The following is a 22,569-nucleotide window of genomic DNA, read 5'->3' on the forward strand; positions in this document are numbered from 1 at the left end:
TGGGTTATTTAAAAAGGCACAGAAATATATGGAGCAAGCTGTGTCAGCTTCAAGACCTCAAAGGCCGTAACCTTTTAGGCCTTTCAAATACCGTGAAATTTTTATCTGAGTCCCACACACACTTCTGAGAAGAACCAGGAAGCACTCACTCATATGACCCCTATGGAAATGGGATTTGGTGACTTATCAGGAATGATCCAGGGCTGGAGGGGAACCCAAAGATAGATGGTCCCTAGCCTGGGTCCCTGACACCTACAGCTCCCAGGGCTGTCATGGCTCTCCCACACCCCAGGACTGCCTGCCTCCTCTTACAATCAGACAGCATCCCTAATCTCTCAGGTTCCAAAATCTGAATTTTTCCTTGTGGGGGATCACAACCAGAGCCTCATACACAAAAGGCCTAAGTCTTCCCATCAAGCTCCGCCCCTGCCCCCAATCTGAAGCTTGCTGAATGCTGAGGTATCACAGGTAGAAATGTCCACAAAATGAAGACATGCTTGTGCATAAAGCCATTAAAAAGATGAAGAGTATTAATAAGTCCAGCCTAGTGTTTAAGGTTAACACAAACCACAGGTGATGGCTGTGTTTAGATTCAAGGTCCTTTGCCAAGAGACCTCTTCTGTAAGTGCCTAAAAACCACAATGCTTCTGTGGCCAAGCATTTTAGATGAGGACTCTCAATCAGAGTCTCCACCAGACACTCTGAACACAACAGAAATCCGAGTCAGTGCCTACAAGCCACCTGGTTCCTCTATACACACACACTCCATTCTATTGGTGGGTTGTCAGGCCCAGCTTTGCCAACCAATTTCTCCTCCATATTGGTCTTCTTCCATCATTGGTAAGACAGCACTCAGCGGGTCCCACTAAATCAGGTCACACTGAAGACTTTTTATCCCCACAAACCCCAAAGCTGGTCCTAGCGTGACCCATGTTCTCCACACTCTTGCCTCTGTGCAATTCCTGAGACCTGCTGAGCATGTCCGGCCTTAGCCTCTGTGCCTGCTGTTTGCTCTGCCCAGCAAGCCCTTCCCAGACACAACTCTCACTGTGCTCACATCCCCCAGGTGATCACTGGGGAGGCAGTGACATACAGAAGTGCCTGTGAGCCTCACACTAGAATCCACAGCCTGAAAGTGATTGGTTCTAGAAACCACTGAGGGTACATGGCCTTTCCTCTCCACACTGGAACAAGGAGCCCAAGTGGCAAACCGAATAGCAAAGGGCTGCCATAAGGAAAGTGCCACAGGAATGTACAGCACCACGCCTGTCAGTGTGTGTTCAATACATGACGGCTGGGGATATCTTCACAACTCTAGGACTCTGCTCGTGGGGAGGATGAGGCAGGAGAAGCTGCAAGGACACAGGCCTGACCACAATCATACAAGTACGTGGCTGAAGGGCAGCGGGTGCCAAAGAACTCTCGCCTACGATCAGGCAAGCCTTCGTGGGCCTCCTCAGCACACTGCCTTCTCACTGTAGATTTAACCCATCCCAGGAAAAATGGGCTGATGGTGTCTTCGAATGTTCTACACACACCCAGAACTACTCACACAGATCGGTTCCATACTTGAGCCCCACTTTGGGCACCCAGCCTTTGCTTCGGAAGTAATGGTAAGCCATGTAGGTAGTCCTGAAGGTGGGCTGGACTGCAGTGAAGGCTTGCCAGAGCTTTGCTATTGTTAAAGGCTCCTAAAGTTGTTAAAAAAAAAAAAAAAGAAAAAGACATAAGTTTGCATGTATTTACTCCCACTCAGTAAGGAGCAGGCATCTAGATTAGCATGCTATTGCAGCAGCAATGCAGACAAACAAGGGATTCATTTAGGAGACCTGGCCTACACTGAGTGGTTCCTCACAACCCAGGTGCTACTGTGATGTCTATCTCAGCATGATAAAGCAACAAAAGTAACCTTGGTAATTTGGTTCATGTTAGGTTAATCACATTCTTTTTCCTTGCAGTGCTGGGTGTGCAAGACAGGGCCTTGTGCACACTCCAGCAAGTGCTCTACCACTGAGCTACAGCCCATCCTCATGCATATGTGCATTTTAAAAGCTGTGCACATATTATTACAATTGGCTTTGTGGGTGAGGGACAGTCTCACAACTGTAGCCCAGGCTGGCCTTGAACTTGTCGTCTTCTCACATCTGCTTCCCAAGTATCATTAGAAAAGTCTCCAGTGACCCATGTGGCTCCCACCCAAAGCTCTCACTCATGTCTTCTGAAGCAGGACTTTAGAGAACTCAGAAAAGAGAACAATGAGGCCGGGGTGCAGCTTAGTGATGGAGCATGGGCTCAGCACACATAGGCTCCAGGCTCCATCCTTGGGAGAGGGATAGTGAGAGTGAGAGTGAGAGTGAGAGGGAGGGGGAGAGAGGGAGGGGGAGAGGGAGGGGGAGAGGGAGAGGAGAGGGAAAGGGAGAGGGAGAGATGGAGGAGGAGAGGGGGAGGGGGAGAGAAGAGGGGAAAGGGAGGGGAGAGGGGGAGAAGGGGAGAGGGAGGGGGAGAGGGAGAGGGAGTGGGAGAGGGAGAGGGATGGGTAGAGGGAGAGGGAGTGGGAGAGAAAAGGAATTGGAAAAGCTAACATCTAGGAAAGAGAAACAGCAAAGGGCAAGGGTCAGAGGCCATGTAAAAGGTGGGGATCTGGGCAATGTGTAGTGTTGGACTAAAGTGTAATAAGCCCACTGGAGCTTGTTGTAGATGAAAGTTTCTGTCCAGCCTGGTCCCGTAGCCGATCAGCCCCAAATAAACACACAAAGACTTATATTAATTTATAATCTGTTGGCCAATGGCTAGGGCTTCTTACTAGCTAATTCTCTCTTAATTATTAACCCATAACTACTAGACTATGCATTTCTACATGGCCTTATCTTACCAGAGAATGCCTGGAGTGTCCTACATGACACATCTCTCAAGGCTTCACCCTCTCTCCTTACTCCTTCCTCTTGTAGCCCTGCCTATACTTCCTGCCTGGCTACTGGCCAATCAGTATTTTATTCATCAACCAATAAGAGAAACATATATACAGCAGAACATCCCCCATCTGTTTGTTAAAACACACTGCCCTTTAGTGAGCAGCTACTGCAATGTCAGGCCAGGCTCAGGAGAGTAAAATTAATTCTGTAAATGAAATTTTCATTAAAGACCCAAAGATGATCCCTGGCTCCATCTTAGCTTTCAGATAGGAGAATGGCCCCTGACAGAGCAGCACAATAACTCAGCTGTGTCCAGAGAATAGAACAAGAATGTTTTTCCAGGTTCCAGCAGCAAACAGTCACAAGCAATTGGCTGGGTTTGGAAAGCGTCTTTCCTCGTTCCATTGCTTTGGGAAAGAATCAACTCGTCAGCTGGCTGGGGCTCAGTCACCCTGTGAGACAAGCTCAGTTCAGCTCAGCCTAAGCTTTAATTCCACAGATACGGCTGGGCCACAGCTCAGTGGCAGAGCATATGCTTATGGTCAACAAGGCCCTGGGCTTTGCCCCCAGAAAACAAATAGTTCTTGTAAGCACCTAGGATTAGTTTTTGTCCCTGTATATGTGGCTTCAATCCCTCAATAAGTGTCCCCAAGAAGGTGGAGTTCTAGTGGGGTACTGGAGCAGGGTGCCCGAGGATCCCTAAGAAGTAGACACAAGCACTTCCTTTGTATCTTACATAGTTTGAATAGGCATTACATCAGTAAGGTTCTCAATTCACAAAGGACAAAAAATGTCCAGTGACAGGTCACCCCCTCTTCAAATGCCTTGAGGTCAGCGAGGGCAACACCCTGACCAAGGTGAAACCATAGACACTCAGATATGGGTTTACCAGCTGATTCTAACCACACTAGCCAGGTGGCCTTGGCTGAGATGCTTATTTTCTCTGAGCCTCAGTTAGCTTGTTAATGCATCGACTACTAAGAGGCAGGAAGGATCAGAAACAGCACAGGCAAGCTGGGCACCACGGCTTACACATGGGATTCCAGGCCCGCCTAGGCTGGAAAGGGAGATCCTGACTTGAAAACAAACACAAAGGATTGGAGAGATTGATCAGTGGTTAAGAGCAACCGCATGGCAGCTCGTAACTGTCTGTGCTCTAGTTCCAGGAGATCAAATGCCCTCTCTGGCCTTTGTGGGTACCCAGCATGAATGGGCTGCATCAACATGCAGGCAAAATGCCTATACACATAAAAGTGAAACAAACAAAAAACAAACCCAAAATATAAAAAATCCAAACAAATAAAAACCAGTGAATTTAGAGGGCCCGACACAGGAATGTACAGGAAGGATATATTGGTAACTTTGATTATTTTTGCAGTGCTAGGGGTGGAACAAGGCCTCACATATGTCAAACAGGCACTGTGCTCCTGAGTGCTTTTTGTTGGTGTTTTTAGTACCATACAGATACAGGTTTCCTTCTTGCATACCAAGCTGTACTTCCTGAACGTTCTGAAGAAGACACAATCTAAAAGGGTCACCCTGACTTGTACCTGAAGTGCTTCAGTTGAGGCTCCAAACCCAAAACTTACAGGAAAAAGGCAATTCCTACTTTTTTCAGTCAAAGTTGACACATTGGTATTCAAGCTCCATGGGAAGGGGCCAACCCACTGTTAACATCAGACTGTGAGACTATGTGTATACAGAAACTTACCTTCTCATAGTAAATACTTAAACATCCCAGGGCGTATGTCAGGAAGAAAGCCTACAACAAAACAGGGAACCATCCTGTTAGAAGCACTGCTGCTCTCCGAGGGTGGGCATGTAAAGCAACCCTCTAGCACACTCTTGTTCACCCCAGCAACACCCAACAGAAATAAAAATAGCTTTCTGACAAAGCCAATATGTTCCCAAACACTAATCCCATCCCAACAGCCACATGTTGTGGCTTCTGTCCCGGGCATCAGGATCTACTACAATCATCAAGTCTCAGGCACCCAGGAGATGGCGTGGTGGGCGGTATTAGAAGATAGCTTATAGCGACACTGGGTTTCTTTGTATTTTACTGACTGCAGACTGAGGACCTCCAGCATGCCTGAACTACCCTGTCAAATTACACCCCAATGTGACTTTTCTAGCATCAAAATATCTGAAAGGGCATGAGACACGATAGCCACAAATAGTTACAAACAGTCCTGCCTCCAGGTTCAGGGCAGGAGGGTCCTTGAGTACAGTCAGGACTTGGCTTTTTTCCTCACTGTCTCCTCCTGTTACAGCCTGGTGTACATGTGGCAATAAAGGGCCAGAAAGCTGAAAGGTGCAGAAGTGCCAGGGATGAGAGGGTGCAGGGCCTAGCACTTCAGTGACCTCCTTGGAACCATCCAGAGCCACTGGACACTGAGGTTCTCCACACTGCAGCTCTCTAAGGCTGTCTGGAGGTCCTGGGTCTCAAACTCAATACTCTCTGCCTCATTCGTGTTCCTGGTAGGTGGGGGAGGACATGGATGGAGGCAGAAAAGCCCCAAGCCCATGGTGAGACCATGGCAGAGACATCACAGCCAGACCTCACAATGATCTGCAAAACAGGCCCAATATTCTCACTCAGCTTGGTTTGGAAAAGTTATTTTTTGTAAGAATACTATTTAGAGCAGGATGTGGTGGCTCAGTACTGGTCCTGGAGTATGCCCAGCCCTTCTCACTCTTGCTCTCTGCCGCGTTAATGGTCCTTTCCTCACCACAGGCTCCAGCAACTCTTTTGCCTGCCTCCCCCAGAGCATTTGCTTTTGTCTGGAAGTGTGTTTCTTCCATGTACCTCTCTGAGGAGAAGATCAAGTCAGGCAGAACCAAGCCTGGAGCTGTACCTCAGCCTAAAAGACTGTCTAGCTCCCCTTTGGTGAATGCTCAGTCCTTGTGTTGAAAGAGTGAAAGGAGGGCTGGAGAGATGGTTCAGAGGTTAAGAGCACTGATTGTTCTTCCAGAGGTCCTGAGTTCAATTCCCAGGAACCACATGGTGGCTCACAACTATCTGTAATGAGATCTAGTGCCCTCTTCTGGCCTGCAGTGATACATGCAGGCAGAACACTGTATATAATAAATAAATCTTAAAAAAAAAAGAAATAACTGAGATTGACATGTAAAACAACCTTGCTTCTAATTTAAATAAAAAAGAATTAAAAAAGGTTAAAAAAGCTAAAAAAGAATGGTATGATGATAAAGCACGAGAGGGAATTATTAGAAAGAGGGGGCGTTGGGGGGGGCGTTGGTGGCGCACGCCTTTAATCCCAGCACTCAGAGGCAGAGGCAGGTGGATCTCTGTGAGTTTGAGGCCAGCCTGGTCTACAGAGCTACACAGAGAAACCCTGTCTCAAAAAAAAAAAAAAAAAAAAAAAAAAAAAAAGGAGGGGGGAAGAAAAGAGGTAAAGAGACACACACACAGAGCACAGAGAGGACAGAAGAGGGACACAGGAAAAGTCCTGTCTGCCCCAGGGGAAATAGCAGGAAAGAGAGAGGGAGAGTGTAAGTGGGTAGGGGTCTTCCTTTTAAAGGGTCTTTTGCACCCGTGTGCAGACTGGTAGTCATGGAACCCTGGGCTGACCAGGGTACTGCCTGAGTGCATTCTGCCAGATGACAGGGTCAGGCCAGCATAATGCCTGAATCCTTACAAAAGGAACCCCAATCCCTGTCTTGGCTTAGGCCCAGGTGGCTAGATGCACTAGGGGCTTCTGTACCTTCGTCAGCTTGGTCTACATGTCCCGAGGCTGGTCTAGCTCTCTCAGGGCTGCCCACAGCCCTACAGGCCTACTACAACTTGGCCCTGGCCTCACTCTTGTCATCACCTTTCCTAAGATTGAATTCTGCAGTTTGTTGATGGCCCAGGGTGACTAGAAATACCATGAAAAGATTAAACTGTCTCCTCTGGTAGACAAGCTCCCTTCATTTTGTCAAATTTGCATTCCTTGGTTCAGAATGGTGCAATACAAAAAAGAATCAGCCTCAGAAGAGCATAGTGGAGACTGAATAAGGTCTAGCAGACCTGTGTTCAAGCCTTCATTGAGTGGTTTAATTTGATTTAATTTTTATTTTATGTGTATGGTGTTTTGTCTGTGTGTATGTATGTACACCATGTGTGTGTCAGGGACCCAAGAAGGCTGGAAGAGGGCATCAGATCCCCTGGAACTGGAGCCACCACGTGGGTAATGGAAACAGGACTTGGATCCTCTTGAGTTTAAGAGCCAGAGCTCTTAACCACTATCTCTCTCATCTCACTAAGATATTTTTTGTTTTGTTTTGTTTTGTTTTTTGAGACAGGGTTTCTCTATAGCTTTGTAGGCTGTCCTGGAACTAGCTCTTGTAGACCTTGTAGAACTCACAGAGATCCACCTGCCTCTGCCTCCCAAGTGCTGGGATTAAAGGTGTGTGCCACCAACACCCGGCTCACTATGACATTTTTATTTGGAGTCAAACCCTCACAAGACAGGGGAGGGGGGTCTTTGAAGTGGCATCACTAGGAAGCTTTCCCTTTTGGGTGCTGAGGTGGGAGTGAACCTGATGACAGTTTTTCCATCATGTGGCTTATTCAGGTAGAGCCCACAGAACTGGAAAATCAGATCTCAAAGGCAGACCTCTCTGAAGCTACAGAGCAGCCTGCCATGATTACATGACTCCTTAAAGGAAGAGAGAGAGAGAGACAGAGAGAGAGAGAGAGAGAGAGAGAGAGACAGAGAGAGAGAGAGAGAGAGAGAGAGACAGAGAGAGAGACAGAGAGAGAGAGAGATACAGAGAGAGCGTACAGAATCAGTTAGAGTGGAACAGTCTGCTGTGGGCACGGCTCAAGAGCAGGACAGAGAAGATGCCACCCATGGAAGATGCTATCTGTGTTACAGCCATCAGCATCCAACAGAGGAAAAGGCAAAAGTCACTCATGTGATGCAGTCACTGTGAAGTTTTCTTAATTTATGATGGGTGTCAACAATTTAGAGAGAGGACAACTTGCTATGGGGGAGGGAATGAAGGCCACCAAAGAGTCAGGAACCCAGCCAGGAAAGCCATGTGCGTGTATCTTATGTTTGTGTTAAGTTAATGTGCTATCTGATACTGAACATGAACTCCAAGAGAACAGTTACACTGAATAAGAAGAAAGGAGTGCATCTGAAACATACCCCCCCCCTTCCCCTTAAGCTTTTCCTTAGCAAGTCAGATCCTTCCACAAGCTACAATCAAACCAAACTCCGCAGGAGCTCATTTTAAATTCAGAGGAAAAAACACACAAACAAAAGTACCTGCTATTCTGTGTCAGGACCACAGAGAGAATCAAAAACCAAGCTGGGGCCATGTCCCACTTAGGGATGTCACAATCTTGGTGAGAGATGTGCACGAAGTTGTGTGCCTTCCAGGAAAGGCCCCCGACACACGACACATCTCATTTGATCTTCACTGTAACCCTCTGGGGGAAACATCCTGGAATGTCACCCTCTATGTTGAAGAGGCCAGTATTTTCTCCCTACATATCTTTTCTGTTTTTTTGAGACAGGGTTTCACTGTGTATCCCTGTCTGGCCTGGAACTTGATATGTACATCAAGTTGACCTGGAATTCACGGAGATCCCTCTGCTTCTGCTTCCCAGTGCTGAGATTAAAGGTGTGGGCTACCATTTATCTTTAAAGACCTATTTATCTTTGTCTATTACTTCACTTCTATCTTTAACATGGAGGGGAGCAAACCCAGGGTTGCAGGCATGCTAAGTAACTGCTGTGCCATGGAGTTATGATCCCGGTCACCATCATCTTATTTATCATTGGCAGTTCCCAGCAAATGCTTCAGACTTCAGGCTGTACAGTCAGATGGCTTAGGTTCAAGTACTGATCTTGAGCAAGGAATTTAACCAGCCTGCGGTTCAGTTTCTTCCCCATCAGAAAGATTACAACAGGATCTAGGGTGATATGAGGACTTGAGATAACACACAAATTAGTCCTTAGCAGAGACATTAAGACTATGCACATGGAACTTAAGACCAGCACACACACTATTCCATTGTTCTCATTATGTGTGACTTCCTCTTGAGCCCTAATCATGGGCCAATGAGAGACACCCCTGTGGATGCTCCCTCTTCCATGAAATCAAACAAGCACAGTGCAGTCCCCACGGTATCTGGAGCAGATAACGCAGGTGAGGCAGAGGGGCAGGTGCTGTGGCAGGAGCTCCCCTCCTCCACCCCAACTGCAGATCCCCTGAAGAACAGGGAGGAGGTCCTTTTCCTGCTCACATCTCCAGCACCTACCCTGCCCTGCCCGCCACTCAGGAGGTGCTCTGGAAATGCTCTAATAGGAAGGACACATCCCTACTTGCGTCATCCCTCCAAGGCCCCACCAGCCTTCCTTCCCCCAGCAGTTGGCCAGAGGGCTTACAAGGAGAATCTCATCACCTAAGGATAATTACTGTGTACAAAGGATAAAGAAATCACGGCACACACGAACAATGGGATTTCATTCGACCAAAAGAAAAACAAAATGATACACATGCGGGAAAATGAAGATCGTTATGTGAAGCCAAACAAGCCCGGCTCAGGTCAAATTCTGCAGGGTATCCCCGGCAACTCTCTATTTTCCCCGAATCTATATGGAAATTTATGTGTGTTGGTCATAAACACAGAAAGGATGGCATGAGAGGATGAAATCTTCAGGGAGGGGGACTGGAACGGAAAGAAGGCAATGGAATCCAGGTGAGAGCAGGAGGTGTGTTTATCTACAGAGGACAGCACGGGGTTCAGTAAGAGGGGAACAGAGAGAGGGGGAGAACAGTGAGGGGGTCAATGAGATGAGAACAGAAGGAAGAAGTATGGACCAGGAACAGAGGGTTACAGACACAGCCCTGAGAAGACCACTGTGGACGAACGCAACAAATTCTCCAGAGACCCACATGTCTGTCAAGAGCTGTGGTGCTGCAGAGCTACTGGAGAAGCCCAGGAAGGGCCCACTGTCTCCCACAGCAGAACGACAGAGTTCTGTCTGCAGAGCAGATGGGGGCAAGAAGGGAGGGTCTCAACCAAGTGGAACCATAGCTAGAGGAAGATATCAGAGGGGCAGTGTGGAGTCATTTTTTAGAAGGACAGACACTTCAGAATGCAGCTAATCCAGTGAGTGGAGCACACTAAAGTGATTCTGCAGAAGGAAATGCCTAGAATCAACTCACTCACTCAGCAGTCGGTACGTGATCACAGTCACACAGCACAACAGTCGGTTCTGTGATTTAGAAAACTTTAATTCTCTCCCTCTCTTGTTGTGGGAATTCTTTCCTCCAATTGCGTTGGGGTGCAGGCCTTAGGGTGTGGCCTGGGGTGCTACCTGAGAAGTGAAAAGCTGGAGGAGAATGTGCGCTCTCTTATTCTGGCTGATACTTGGCGTGGTGGGAGACCCAAGTGGCAGCGTGGGATCAGTGGCGGCTTCAGCCTTACTTTGTAACTGTGAGTTTGTCCTTTTCATTGCACCCCTTAATAAATCAGTTTTTATACCTTTGTGAGTTCATGCATCACTAGTCTGACTATGCTGTCTAAGCTGGTTTTGAATTTCTAGGTTAAATGCTCACCCTTCTTCAGTCTCCCAGCAGCTGAGGCCACAGGCACAAGTGGCCACACCAGGTGGACTGTGTTTTTGTTTTTTTACAGTTCTGGGGATTGACCTAGGGCTCTGTGAATACCAGGCAGGTACTCTGTCAACAACCTTCACTCCCAGCCTGAGTTACACACTTCCAATGAATGAACTGGTATGCTAATTACACCTTAGTAAAGATTAATTTTTAAAAGGCTGATGGAAATAAGCTTGGCACGGTGATGTACACCTTTAATCCCAGCACTCACGGGGCTGTCAGAGGATCTGTGTGTTTGAGGCCAGCTGTTTATAGATTTGAGTTCTTGGGCAGCCAGAGCTACACCATGATACCCTGCCTCAAAACAAACAAACAAGCTAAGAATAGAAAAGCCTAACAATATCTTGGAACAGTGATGAGAAAGAAGGATTAAGTTAGGTGTGGTGGCACACACCTAAATCCTAGCACACCTGAGGCAGGGGGCTGTGAATTCAGGCTAGCCTGTGCTATGCAGCAAGAACCTACTTAAAAAAAAAAAAAAAAAAAGAAGGAAAAGAAGAGGAAGGAGGAGGAGAGAGGAAAAGGGAGGAAGATGAGAGGGCTCATACAAACCCCTTAAATGCTCAAAACTCCTTTCTTTCCTTGCTGAGGGTTTGAACCCACGACTTTCACATGCCATTTTAGTGATTTCGCTGAGCTACAGCCCAGCTCCAACACACTCAGAACTGATGAGACAGGCGGAGGATCAGCATCTCGGCAGGTATTTCAGCAGTTAGCATTCTACACAGAACTGCTCTCTGAGGAGGGTTCAGGTGCACGGCGCACAGGGCTAGACTCACCCAGGGCTGAGACAGCCAGCAAGATGCATACATACCTCTTCTAGGCTGAGCTGTAGATACTCAAAGATCCTGTATGGATTTCTTCTGCACACCAGTCTCTTTCTTTGCAGCAACTACAAAGAAAGGAAGGAAGAGAACCAGTCACCTGGGACACAGGTGAATACCGCCTGTCATGAAGACTGAATCCCCAAATGAACATTTTTTTGATAAGCCCAATGCTAACATGCTACTGAGTAAAATAACCTTCGTGGGAAAAGATGCTCTGATTTTTCTGCTGCTAACACTATCCCATGGGCTTTTTCCCAATGATGTGATACTCCATTGTTAAACGCAGTGTCTCCCACTCACAAGCTGTACAAGACCTGTTCTTCGGTGTCAGAATCTTCATTCTCTTAGCTGTACCCGACATCAGGCAATTACACTGCCTTTCTTCTCCCAAACAAGACACAGAGGATTACTTGTTTTAACTTACTTTAAATTTTTTTTAAATTTGAATTTTAGTGGAAACTGTCTTCAACTGCTGAGCAACTGAACTATATGCTTCAGTGGTGGCCTCAGAAGCACCATACAGGCCCAGTGTCATCACAGGCCTGCCCCACGGCAAGTGAAGGGCACCTGGGTGGGCTGATATCTTCTGCTGGCCAGCAGCAGGTAGCTCTGGAGAAATGACTGACAGCCTTCGAATCTCCAGGGGACATACCCCAAGAGTCCTGATGGATACCTACAACCATGGGTAGCACTAACCCCATTGTTATATTTTTCCTATCCACATCCAGCCACGGCAAAGTCTGCATTAGTTAGAGACTAACAACAGTGACTAACAGTAAAGGAAAGGGATCCTAACACTGTGGTGAGAGCAGTAATGGATGTGGTCTCTCTTTAAAAAGCCAAGACAAACAGCAACGTTCTCAGACTGTGGTTGACTGTAACTGAAGCCCAGATGAGGGGCATGGTACTTTGTTCTACATACCTTCTCATCTGGGGCCTCGTCTTCCTCTTGGACATCACACAGCTCTTCCTCTACGAGTACATACTCATGAGCAGCCCTTTTCTCTCCTGCTGCCTGGCTGCTGTCTTCAGGCCAAAGGCCATCCTGAGCAATACGGCAGGGGACCTGGGGCAGAACTGTGGTGTCTTCTATCACATGTCCATTAAAGCTAGATGGACTAGCCACGGTGAGTGTGGCTTGGCCAGGCCCCTCTTGCAGGCAGTCTGAGTGTGTGTTGAGACCCTGCAAGTCATCTGACTGTCCAGCACCTCCAGTGGTAACAGAGAGTTCGTCCTTTCCCACTCTGCCTTCTAGGGTGGAGTTGGCCTCAGAGTTGAGCGGGTCATGCTGAGGGACCTCTTCTTTCCCTTTTCTGCAAGGGAGCTCAAGTGGCTCTGTGTAGTCTGTCAAGATCTTTTGCACAGTGCTCTCCTCCTGGCCTTGCCTACGCATGAAATCCATGGCCCATTCCACTCGATGCTGATACCTGCCCACAGGAACACCGTCAACAACACACCGTCTCGACTCCAAGACAACAAAATGACCAAAAAAGTCTACATGATGGCCCACCAAGATGTGGAGTTTTCCTGAAGGGTGGATTACAGGCAGAGCTTACCTCCTTCACATTCTCCTACATCTAACTGTCCAGCAACATGGATGTGTCACTGGCCCTTTGGTATCATTTGCTTACTTTGAAAAAATTAACCCCCATTTAACAAAGTGTGAAAACTTATGTAATTTAAAACCAAGAGACCCTGGTAAATAAGGCAGAGAAAATATTGACTTTTACTGGTGTCCATTTTATCTTATTTTCACAGTTCGTTACCGATACTCCTTTCATAAGATCCTTTGTTTAGTATTGGAAAGCAAATGTCAATCAATACTTTTCATGGTATCCACGAACATCATTGGACATAAAAAGAAATGGTTTGCCTTATATACAGCTTGCTTTCTGTTGTGATGAAACACTGAACAAAAGCAACTTGGGGAGGAAAGGGTTTATTTCAAAACTTAGAACTTAAAGGCACCATGAGGGAACCTGGGGCAGGAACTCCAGGCAGGACCTGGAGGCAGGGATGGAAGCAAAGGCCTTGGAGGAACTTTGTTTACCAACTCACTCTCTAGCTCATGGTCAGCAAGCTTTCTTATACAGCTGTAGTGATATATTATTTATGATTTATTAAAGCTTGACTGAGGATTCAGAAAAGCAAAGTCAGTCTCAAGCTATAGAGATCAGGTAGTGGTGATACACACCTTTAATCCCAGCATCCAGAAACTAGGCAGTGGTAGTACACACCTTTAATCCTAGGACTCAGGATTAAGAGATAGATGGATCTCAGTGAGTCCAAGGCCACCTAGATCTACACAAGACTGAATCAGTCTAAAAGAGAATTATAGCTCACACCTTTAATTGAAGCACTAGAGGGGTAACAAGATAGGAGCAAGGATTCAGAAGGAGGCATTTGTTCTCCAGCCACACTGAGGAGAGGCAGCCACACTGAGGAGAGGCAACAGTTTGAGACTTGAAGAGCTTGTGCGTGCATCAGCCCTTTCAGCCTGAGCTAGAGGTGAGAGCTAGTGGCCGGTTGTTTTGTTTTCCTGGTCTTCAGCTTGAATCCCAGTATCTGTCTCTGGGTCTTTTATTTATTTGAATTATATACAGCTCAGGCCCACCTGCCTAGGGATGGTACCACCCACAGTGGTCTAGGCCCTCCTCCATCAATTAGTTGAGAAAATGTCCTGTAGACCAATCTGACAGAAGCAATGAACCATGGTTTCTTCCCACGTGTGTCAAGTTGACATTTAAGATTAGCCGTCACCACACACACACTGAAATAAATCCCCCTTCAGAATATAGTATCACATTACATTTCTATACTCAAAGAACTGAGCACTTGCCAAGGTACAAAGACCATGAAGACAACAAGGCTGTATCAGGACATTGCTGGATGTGTTCCTCACCTGTGTGCTTAGATGCCTGGATATATCAGGGTGCACAAACTGTTATGTCTCATACAATCCAGCAGGCAAACTGCCTTTTGCACCCAGAAAGACTGGTGTCTGCTTCACCTTGGCTCATCAGAACCCAAGCTGTTCACATTGGTCTTCCTACACACAAATGAACATACATCCTTGTACACTGGGACTGAATCTTTGACTAATTCATTTATTGCTGTTCTGGGGATTACCTAGGGCCACAAGCAAGGGCAAGTGCTCAAGTGCTCTACCACGGGGCATATCTCTCCCCACTCCTCCTCTTTTGAGAAAGGGTCTTTCTGAGTTGCCCAGGCTGGACTTGAATTTGCCAATTCTTCTGCCTCATTTTCTTTCTTTTTTTGCCATTTTTTAAGAAAATCGAGCTATACATTTTTTCCCCACTCCCTTCTCCCCTTCCACCCTCTCCCACTATCTCAGTTCTGGAGTAGTTGGCATTACAGGCCTGTGCCAACCAGGCTTGACTGAATCTTGGATTTAAAGACTGAATCATGGCAAGGCTGGTCTGAAACCTGTATGGTAACAGTATAAAATGTGGAGATTCTATTATTGCACGTTTGGGGTTTAGTCTGGACTCCATCATTTAGTACCGTGTAGATTTCTTAGCTTCTGTTTCTATTTCCTCCCCTACAAAATTGGGGATACTAGTCCTACTGGCTCACAAAGATCTTGCTACATATAACCTTTTAAAATTGGGGGACATTGTGGCCCTGTGACCAACACATGCAGTAGAAATGCTGGAAAGATCTAGAAAGAAGTTTTCTTGTGCTAGCAACTGCAGATCCCTTGACTTAAAAATATGACTCAATCACAGTGGTGCAAGTATGTTATACCAGCAAACTGGAGGCTGAGGCAGGAGGACTGCATGCTTTAGACCAGCCTAAGCTACAAGGTAAAACATCAGGCATGAAAAAAAGCAAAAGCAAAGGTACAGAAAAAAAAAAAAAGAAAAAAGTAAAAACCTAAAATCCAAAACACATTGGAAGAGTCACTTAAGTGAAGGTTCAGCCATCCCCTTTCCTTTGCACTTTGCACAGATCCAGAGTGTCAGCAAGCACACTGGGCTCCCCTCCGCCCTGGGCTGTGGCCTGGGCAGTCATACTTGCTGTGTGAACCTGCCTCCTCAGGCTCAGGGACTCACCTGCACACTCTGTGTGCCACCTCAAGGGGTTGTGGCAAGGATGAACTTCAAGGAGGCATGTGAAGGGTGCAACACAGATGTGCCCAAGAAGTTACACATCTGCTTGCTCTCTTATTGTCAAGGCTTCAGGGGTAGTCTCAGCACACACTGTACTAAAACCTACACATGGCCCAGGACCTAACTCTTCTGAGTCTGAGCTAACCCACTGGCACCTCTGCCTCTCCTCTCTTCTGTCACATGCCATAGTCACTGCACACCTGAGATATGCCTTGTCATATCTCAGAAGACCTAATACTTCAACAAGAGTGGCCACAGGATTGTGCGGAAGAAATCCAGAGTAAGGACAGATGAAAGAGCTAGACAGTAAATAGCCTGGGTGTGTGGCATGTAGGTCCCAGAGTGGTGTCCTCCTGCTAGCTGGAAATTCCTTAAAAAGCCAAGTCCTGGAGGAGTGGTAAGAACAGAGAAGAGGCCGGGCAGTGGTGGTGCTGCATGTGTTTAATCCCAGCACTTGGGAGGCAGAAACAGGTGTATCTCTGTGAGTTCGAGGCCAGCCTGGTCTACTGAGCGAGTTTCAAGACAGCCTCCAAAGCTACACAAAGAAACCCTGTCTCAAAAAAACAAAAATAATGATAGTAATAAAAAAAGAACAGAGAAGAGTAGGTGCCAGTGAGTAAAGGGGAGAGGGTGGAGGGCGGAGGCACAGCTAGGACTGGAAGCAAACTCACTCAAGGCTGCAAGAACCCCACACCTCTCAGGTTCCCAGGTCGGAACATGCCTCTCCCACTGGCCGGATCACCTCTTTTACCTGATGGACCATGTCAATTTATTATCTGGGCCATTCCTGAGCCAGCTTTGGAAGGCCCAATTCTGACCTCAAGTAAGGGATTTAACTTCCCATGGTTTGGTTCTTCACCTGCAGAACATGGATTTCAAGAGGATCGAGGGGGTCTTCATGGGCTGAGGTGAGGACTTAGGAGACAAGAGAGAAGCTGATCACGTGCACAGCACCTCTCACATAACATACTCCAGCATCACTGCCATTAACAGTTGCTGCATTGTTCTCCTGTGTCAACTCCTCTCACTCTGGAGCTGAGCCCACTAAGTAATGGGAAAGCTATTCCATTAGTATATTTTTTCAATTTAAGATGAGGTCATCCTGACTGGTGTACTTAACAGAAGGAGGAAAAGACAAGGAGACACACACACACACACACACACACACACACACACACACACACACACACACACACACACACACAAGAGGAGGCAGGGACTGGCCAAGAAGACCGAGACATACACACACTCACATACAGAGAGAGGGGAGTCTCACATACACACACACACACACACACACACACACACACACAGAGAGAGAGAGAGAGAGGAGAGAGAGAGAGAGAGAGAGAGAGAGAGAGAGAGGGAGGGAGGGAGGGAGGGAGGAGTCAGGGACTGGCCAAGAAGACGGAGAGCTGCATGTGCCACCAGAAGCTGATACTGGTAGGAAAAGTCCTCCTGTGCCCTCCAGAGGGAGGCAGCCCTGTCAGAATCTGCAGTTTGGATTTTTGACTTCCAGAACTGAAGATCAATTTCTGTTGCTTCATGTCACTGAGTCTGCAGGCCTTTGGGCTGGCAGCTGAAGGAAACATGCATGGGCGGAGGAAGCATGTTTCGGACAGTACAGTGCCCACTGAGTGGTGCCCTACAGGGAGGTAGGGCTCCCTACCCTGGACAGGCTTGACCTTGTGTCATCTACACAGTGAGCCTGATTAGGAGGGGTCTTCAGCCTCTGTCTTGTTTCTGAATCCTGGCTTTGAGGGCAGTGACCTGTGTACTGTGGCTTGGGTGTGATGGGGGCTTCACCAAGGTCTAAGTCCTACTCCAAGCCTAACCTGGGAACACTCCTCCCTGATACTCTGCTTGCCAGCAGGGCACAGAGCTGTGACACTCTCCATTGCAGGTGAGAAGATGGGAACATCACCGTGGACGGGGGCATCTGAACTAGAGCACAAACAAGGTTTGGGATGACTAGACCCCTGTTTTGTTTTATGAGAAAGGGGTATGCGGTGGGGAAGGGGGGAGGGGGTCATTGGCGGATGAGGACAGGGTCGACCTCAATTATGAAAATACCTCCAGCCGGGTGGTGCACTCAGGAGGCAGAGGCAGGTGGATCTCTGTGATTTCGAGGCCAGCCTGGTCTACAAATCCGAGTTCTAGGACAGCTAGGACTGTTACACAGAGAAACCCTATCTAGGGGGAAAAATGCCTCCACAAGACTTGTTGTAGGCAAGTCTGTACGGCATTTTCTTAATTAGTGATTGATAGGGGAGGGTCCAGTCCATTGTGAGTGGTGCTATCCCTAGGCTGGTGGTCCTGGGTTCTATAAGAAAGCAGGCTGAGCAAGCCATGAGGAACAAACCAGTAAGTAGCACCACCCCTCTGCATCAGCTCCTGCCTCCAGGTTCCTGTCCTGTTTGAGTTCCTGTCTTGACTTCCTTCATAATGAACAGTGCTGTAAGCTAAATAAACCCTTTCTTCCCCATGTTGCTTAGTTACGGTGTTTCATCATAGCAATAGTAACCCTGACCAAGACAAAGGGCTTACCCTATAGTCCAGGAGGAACTAGAATTCACTATGTAGACCAAACTGGCCTTGTACTCACAGAAATCCTACTGTCTCAGTGCAGAGATTATAGACATGAGCCACACTTAGTCCTAGTCTTATCAAGGGACCACTAAGTCCAGGCTACAGAAATGCCTGGAACTAACTACGAACCCAAGCATGCGAGAGATGGTACAGAGAAAAAAGGGCAGTAGGCCCAATCTGTGGGGCAGTAGAGAGGATTGTCGCAGGGAGAAATTCTAGGAGAGGTGATGCTTGGGCAACGCCATGGACATGCTGGGATTAGCTGGTGTCTGTGGAGTCAGGGGAAATGCTTCCAGAATGTCTAAGAGGGGTTGACAGGGGCTTCTGTGAAACCCTCTAACCCTACAGTGTGTAGAACAAGCAAGAGGGCAGGAGCATCTGTCCACAGGGGCTGGGAGGTCGTTCAGAACCCGAGTCCCAGAGTCTCAGGACATTATAACACACTCTCGACATGATGGGTTGGTGTTTTGGGAGGCTGACCTGAACTAGCAACACGTTTCAGAGGGCATCTGAACCACATTAAGTTCAGACACAGTTTCCAAGTATTATCTACTATCAGGAGAAAACAAAGGTGCAAGGTTGTGTCATCACAGGCTACCTAACACCAGACCCAAGAAGACACCACTACATCATAGCCAAGTAAGTAAGCCACCCTTACTTACTTCTCTGAGGTGATTATAGGCATATCTGTCTGCACACCTGGAACAGAAAGACATTCTATTAGTTCCAGACAGACTTTCTTAGAGGGAACAAAATGCACTAAAAAAGACAGATCATTTCAAGGTCTAGTTACACAGCTGAGCGATGATGTACATTGGCCATAGCCAGCTTGTTCTGACCAACATCCTACCTTGCACCCACATCCTCCTGTTGGCTCAGACGGGCCCTCAGAACCTCAGCCCCAGCTCAGAAGCAGATATAATAGAGCCTGAATGCTTGGGCCCTGTGTGTGAGCTCAGCAGGAAGAGCTGGAGAGACCCTTGATGGTGGTGTGGTTTGGGGTATGGGGCCTTGAGTTCCAGCTCTACCACTGGGTGCCAAGTAGGACAAGTCCTTTCTTCTAAAGTGTTTTCAGGTCATTCTCTAGTCTAGCTTTTACTCCTAGTCCCGCTCATTCTGCCTTTAGGAAAGTTGTCTCCTTTCTCAGATCCAGCACTGTGGTGGTTTGAATGAGAATGGCCCCTGTAGGCTCACAGATTTGAACACTCGGTCACCAGGAAGTGGCACTACTTGGAAGGGTTAGGAAGTGTGGCCGAGGAAGATGTGCATCTCACGGCCCAGCTTATGTATTTCTTTACAGGAACACACTAGTGTTTGCAATTGACACCCTTCTCTTTCCACCGGGTTGTTTCTATTCTTCAAGTATTACAAACAGGACCTCGGAGAACAGCCTGGGCTGCTTTTCTTCCTATTGGTTCCAGTGCATTGTTAAGACGAATCTAGGCTTATAGGGAGAATACAAATATAATTTTGATAAACATGGTCAAATTCCCTCTGTAAGGGCTGAGACGTGTGCACACACACCTATCTACCTGTGGCAATGGAAGTTTGCCACTGCCTCACCAACTCAGCACACTGTCAGGCTTTCGAGATTCTGGCCAGCTGCTGAACTATTACCTCAGTGTGAGTAAGTTCTACACTGTCTTACATGAATCATCTCACAGCTCTCCACCCACCCCTGACATCTCTATCCTTTTTTCCCCTGTTGAGACAGGTCTCTAGGTGGTGATCCTCCTGTCACAGCTTCCTACCTGCTGGGATTACAGGTCTAAACCACTATACCTGTGGTTGTCAACTTGTGAGGCCAATCCCTGTGGGCGTCACATCTCAGATATCCTGTATATCAGATATTTATATTGTGATTCATAACAGTAGTAACATTATAGTTATGAAGTAGCAACAATTTTATGGCTGGAGGGGTCACGACAACATGAGGAACTGTATCAAACCTCAACCTTAGGAAGGTTGAGAACCATTGTACTGTACTTAGCCTTAAAAAATTTTTTGGCTATCTGTCTGTCTGTCTGTTTATCCTTTTTCAAGATAGGGTCTCACTATGTAGCTCTGACTGTCCTGAAACTCACTTTGTAGACCAGGCTGACATCGGACTCACAGAGATCTGCGTGCCTTTGCTTCCCAAGTGCTGGAACTAAAGGCATATACTACTATGCCTGGTAATTCTTTTGTTTTAACCTACTGGTATTGCTTAACTATGATGATGCCTTGGAAAATGTATTAGGAGAAAAGAATTGTAAATGAAGGAGCTATGCACATTAATTAGTTTTAAACTTTAAACTCCATTTATTTGTGTGTGGGGATGTGTATGTGCCACAGCATGTATAGAGGTCAAAGGCCAACTCCAAGTAATGACTCCTTCCACCATACGGGCCTGTGATGGCTATTTTTGAAATTAACTAAAATCCAAGAAGCTGGGCACACCTGTGGGGGATTTGTCTTGTTTGGATCATTTGTAGTGGAAGCCTACATAAAATGACATGAAAAAAGGAAGCATTTGCTTTTTGCCTGCTTGCTTTCATTCTTACTGGCAAGTTCATCTATCCTGCTCCTGAGACATCCTCTCGTTGGCATCAGAGTCCACCTCTTCAGTATTCCCACGTATACTAAAGACCGGCTAAGACATCCATTATCCTGGACTGAACAACTACTGACTGATTGGACTGTCAGGAGACAGCCAGCCACGGTCGTACTAGCTGAACTATAGCCTGTAAGCTGCACTAATAAATCCTATATATGAATAAATCACACACACACACACACACACACACACACACACGCAGTCATTTTAGTAGTTCTGTTTCTCTAGAGAACCCTAACTAACACAGGGTTCGAGGGATCTAACTCAGGTCATAAGGGTTGGTGGCAAGCATTTTCAGCAACCCAGCTGTCACACCACCAGCCCCACAGTATGTTTAACAATGCCATAGCTACTGAAAATTCTACCTCTGCAAATAAAACACCAAGCTCATTTTGACAGTAGCACAGGCAGGCAGAACTTCCTACACACAGCATCCTGCCAGGCAAGACATAACAAAAGAGCCTGAATAATACTTTCCCCTGTAAATGGATTGAAATCAGAGTCCTGTATATGTAAGACTTCTAACCATTCCAAAGAAGGTGAAACACATTTCCAAGAACCATAGGATCTTTTTGCCTGGTCTGCCGGCACGTAGGAGATCCTGATTTCAAGGCTAGTCTGGGCTAAGTAGGGAGACATTCTTAAAAGAAAAAAAAAAAAAGTCACACTAAAACAAAACAAAGAACAATTTTGATGTATATTTTTGTATACTTCCAGGCAGGAATGTTGTCAGTGTGCCTCTCTTCCAGAACTTACCATCTCACCAGGACATGTAAGCACCAAATGAAAGCTGCACACACAGCTTACCTTTCCATCTGGCAGCCAGCTTGGGATTGGAGATTGTGAAGTTTGGACGGCTTCTTGAAAGAATGCCTTTTCCAAAGTAACCCTTCCAAAAAGAAAACATGGTTGGTGCTCAGTTGTTAGGTTTGCAGCTGTGGCAGAATAAAACTATTTAACAGCCTCGTGTTTCCCTGACTCTCTAATGGCCATACATTGCCACCTCTGTTGTGTGTGGTGTACGTGTGTGCGTGCGTGGAAGTGAAGGTATGTGTGTGCACAGCAGGGTGTGCAGGTGCATGTGTGCACACGTCTGGGTGCCATCAATGTTGAGTATTTCCCATGGGTACTGGGGTCTGAACTTAGGACATCATGCACTTTAATCATGGGTCATCTCTGAGCCCCATGGTTTTCAGTACCAGCTCACTTAGCTCCTAAGGAATCACTTCGGCTTGTGCCTGGCACCCTGAGAGCACCAGAGCAGGCAGGGGCAGCTTCTTCTCACATGTGGCTCAGAAGTGCATTATGCTTGGGAGTGGGTGCTATGCCCACTACAGACAAAGGCCTCTTAGATTCCTTCCTATTCTGCACTGGAAGTATCCCTGTCTTTCCTGCTGATTCTCCCAAATACATACTTTCCCTGCTTTTGACTATAAAAAAAAACACAACAAACCAACAAAATATGATTAAAACATACCCAGCATATGACAAGTCTCATCCCATCTTGCACACTGTGAACAAAGGCCTCAGCAGTAAGCTGTAAGCAGATAGGGCCCAATGAGGCCTAATGCACCAAGGCCCCATTGACCTCACAGCAAATTCTCTAGAGAAGGTAAAAGATAAGCAGGATGTCCATCAGCTGTCCTGAGCTGGGACTGGGGACAGGGTTTGGTGTCATAGGTATGGGTGACTTCAGTGGGGATAGCAGGTACAGTTCAGAGGTGGGAGACAAGGACCTCAACCCAATCCCCAGCACCAAACCAAACACACAAATACTAAAACAGGACTGTGGTGATAGGGAACCATTCTATACATTCATAATATCACTGAATGAAAGGTAGGCTTATGAGGGGTGAACTTCTTGGCTATAAGCT

At 46.9% G+C, this 22,569-nt stretch overlaps 1 protein-coding gene across 29 annotated transcripts in view; it reads right to left on the bottom strand.

Moving 5' to 3' along the window:
* The window catches only part of Tsen2 (tRNA splicing endonuclease subunit 2), a 73,513-nt gene that overhangs the window by 17,153 nt on the left and 33,791 nt on the right, over nt 1-22,569 (bottom strand). For 24 of the 29 annotated variants that reach the window (XM_035448389.1, XM_035448391.1, XM_035448387.1 and 21 more), the window contains 7 exons: nt 22,173-22,232; nt 21,503-21,584; nt 18,762-18,798; nt 12,300-12,804; nt 11,365-11,442; nt 4,624-4,674; nt 1,553-1,691 (listed from right to left, as the gene is read on the bottom strand). In XM_035448389.1, the coding sequence (XP_035304280.1) occupies nt 1,553-1,691; nt 4,624-4,674; nt 11,365-11,442; nt 12,300-12,804; nt 18,762-18,798; nt 21,503-21,584; nt 22,173-22,232 (952 nt within the window). Of the gene's footprint in view, nt 1-1,552; nt 1,692-4,623; nt 4,675-11,364; nt 11,443-12,299; nt 12,805-18,761; nt 18,799-21,502; nt 21,585-22,172; nt 22,299-22,569 lie in introns of those variants that run through there. The other 5 variants (XM_035448394.1, XM_035448393.1, XM_035448395.1 and 2 more) reach the window with 4 other exon arrangements.

The sequence above is a fragment of the Cricetulus griseus genome, chromosome 8 (genome assembly GCF_003668045.3).
Source record: "Cricetulus griseus strain 17A/GY chromosome 8, alternate assembly CriGri-PICRH-1.0, whole genome shotgun sequence".
NCBI classification, from domain to species: domain Eukaryota; kingdom Metazoa; phylum Chordata; class Mammalia; order Rodentia; family Cricetidae; genus Cricetulus; species Cricetulus griseus.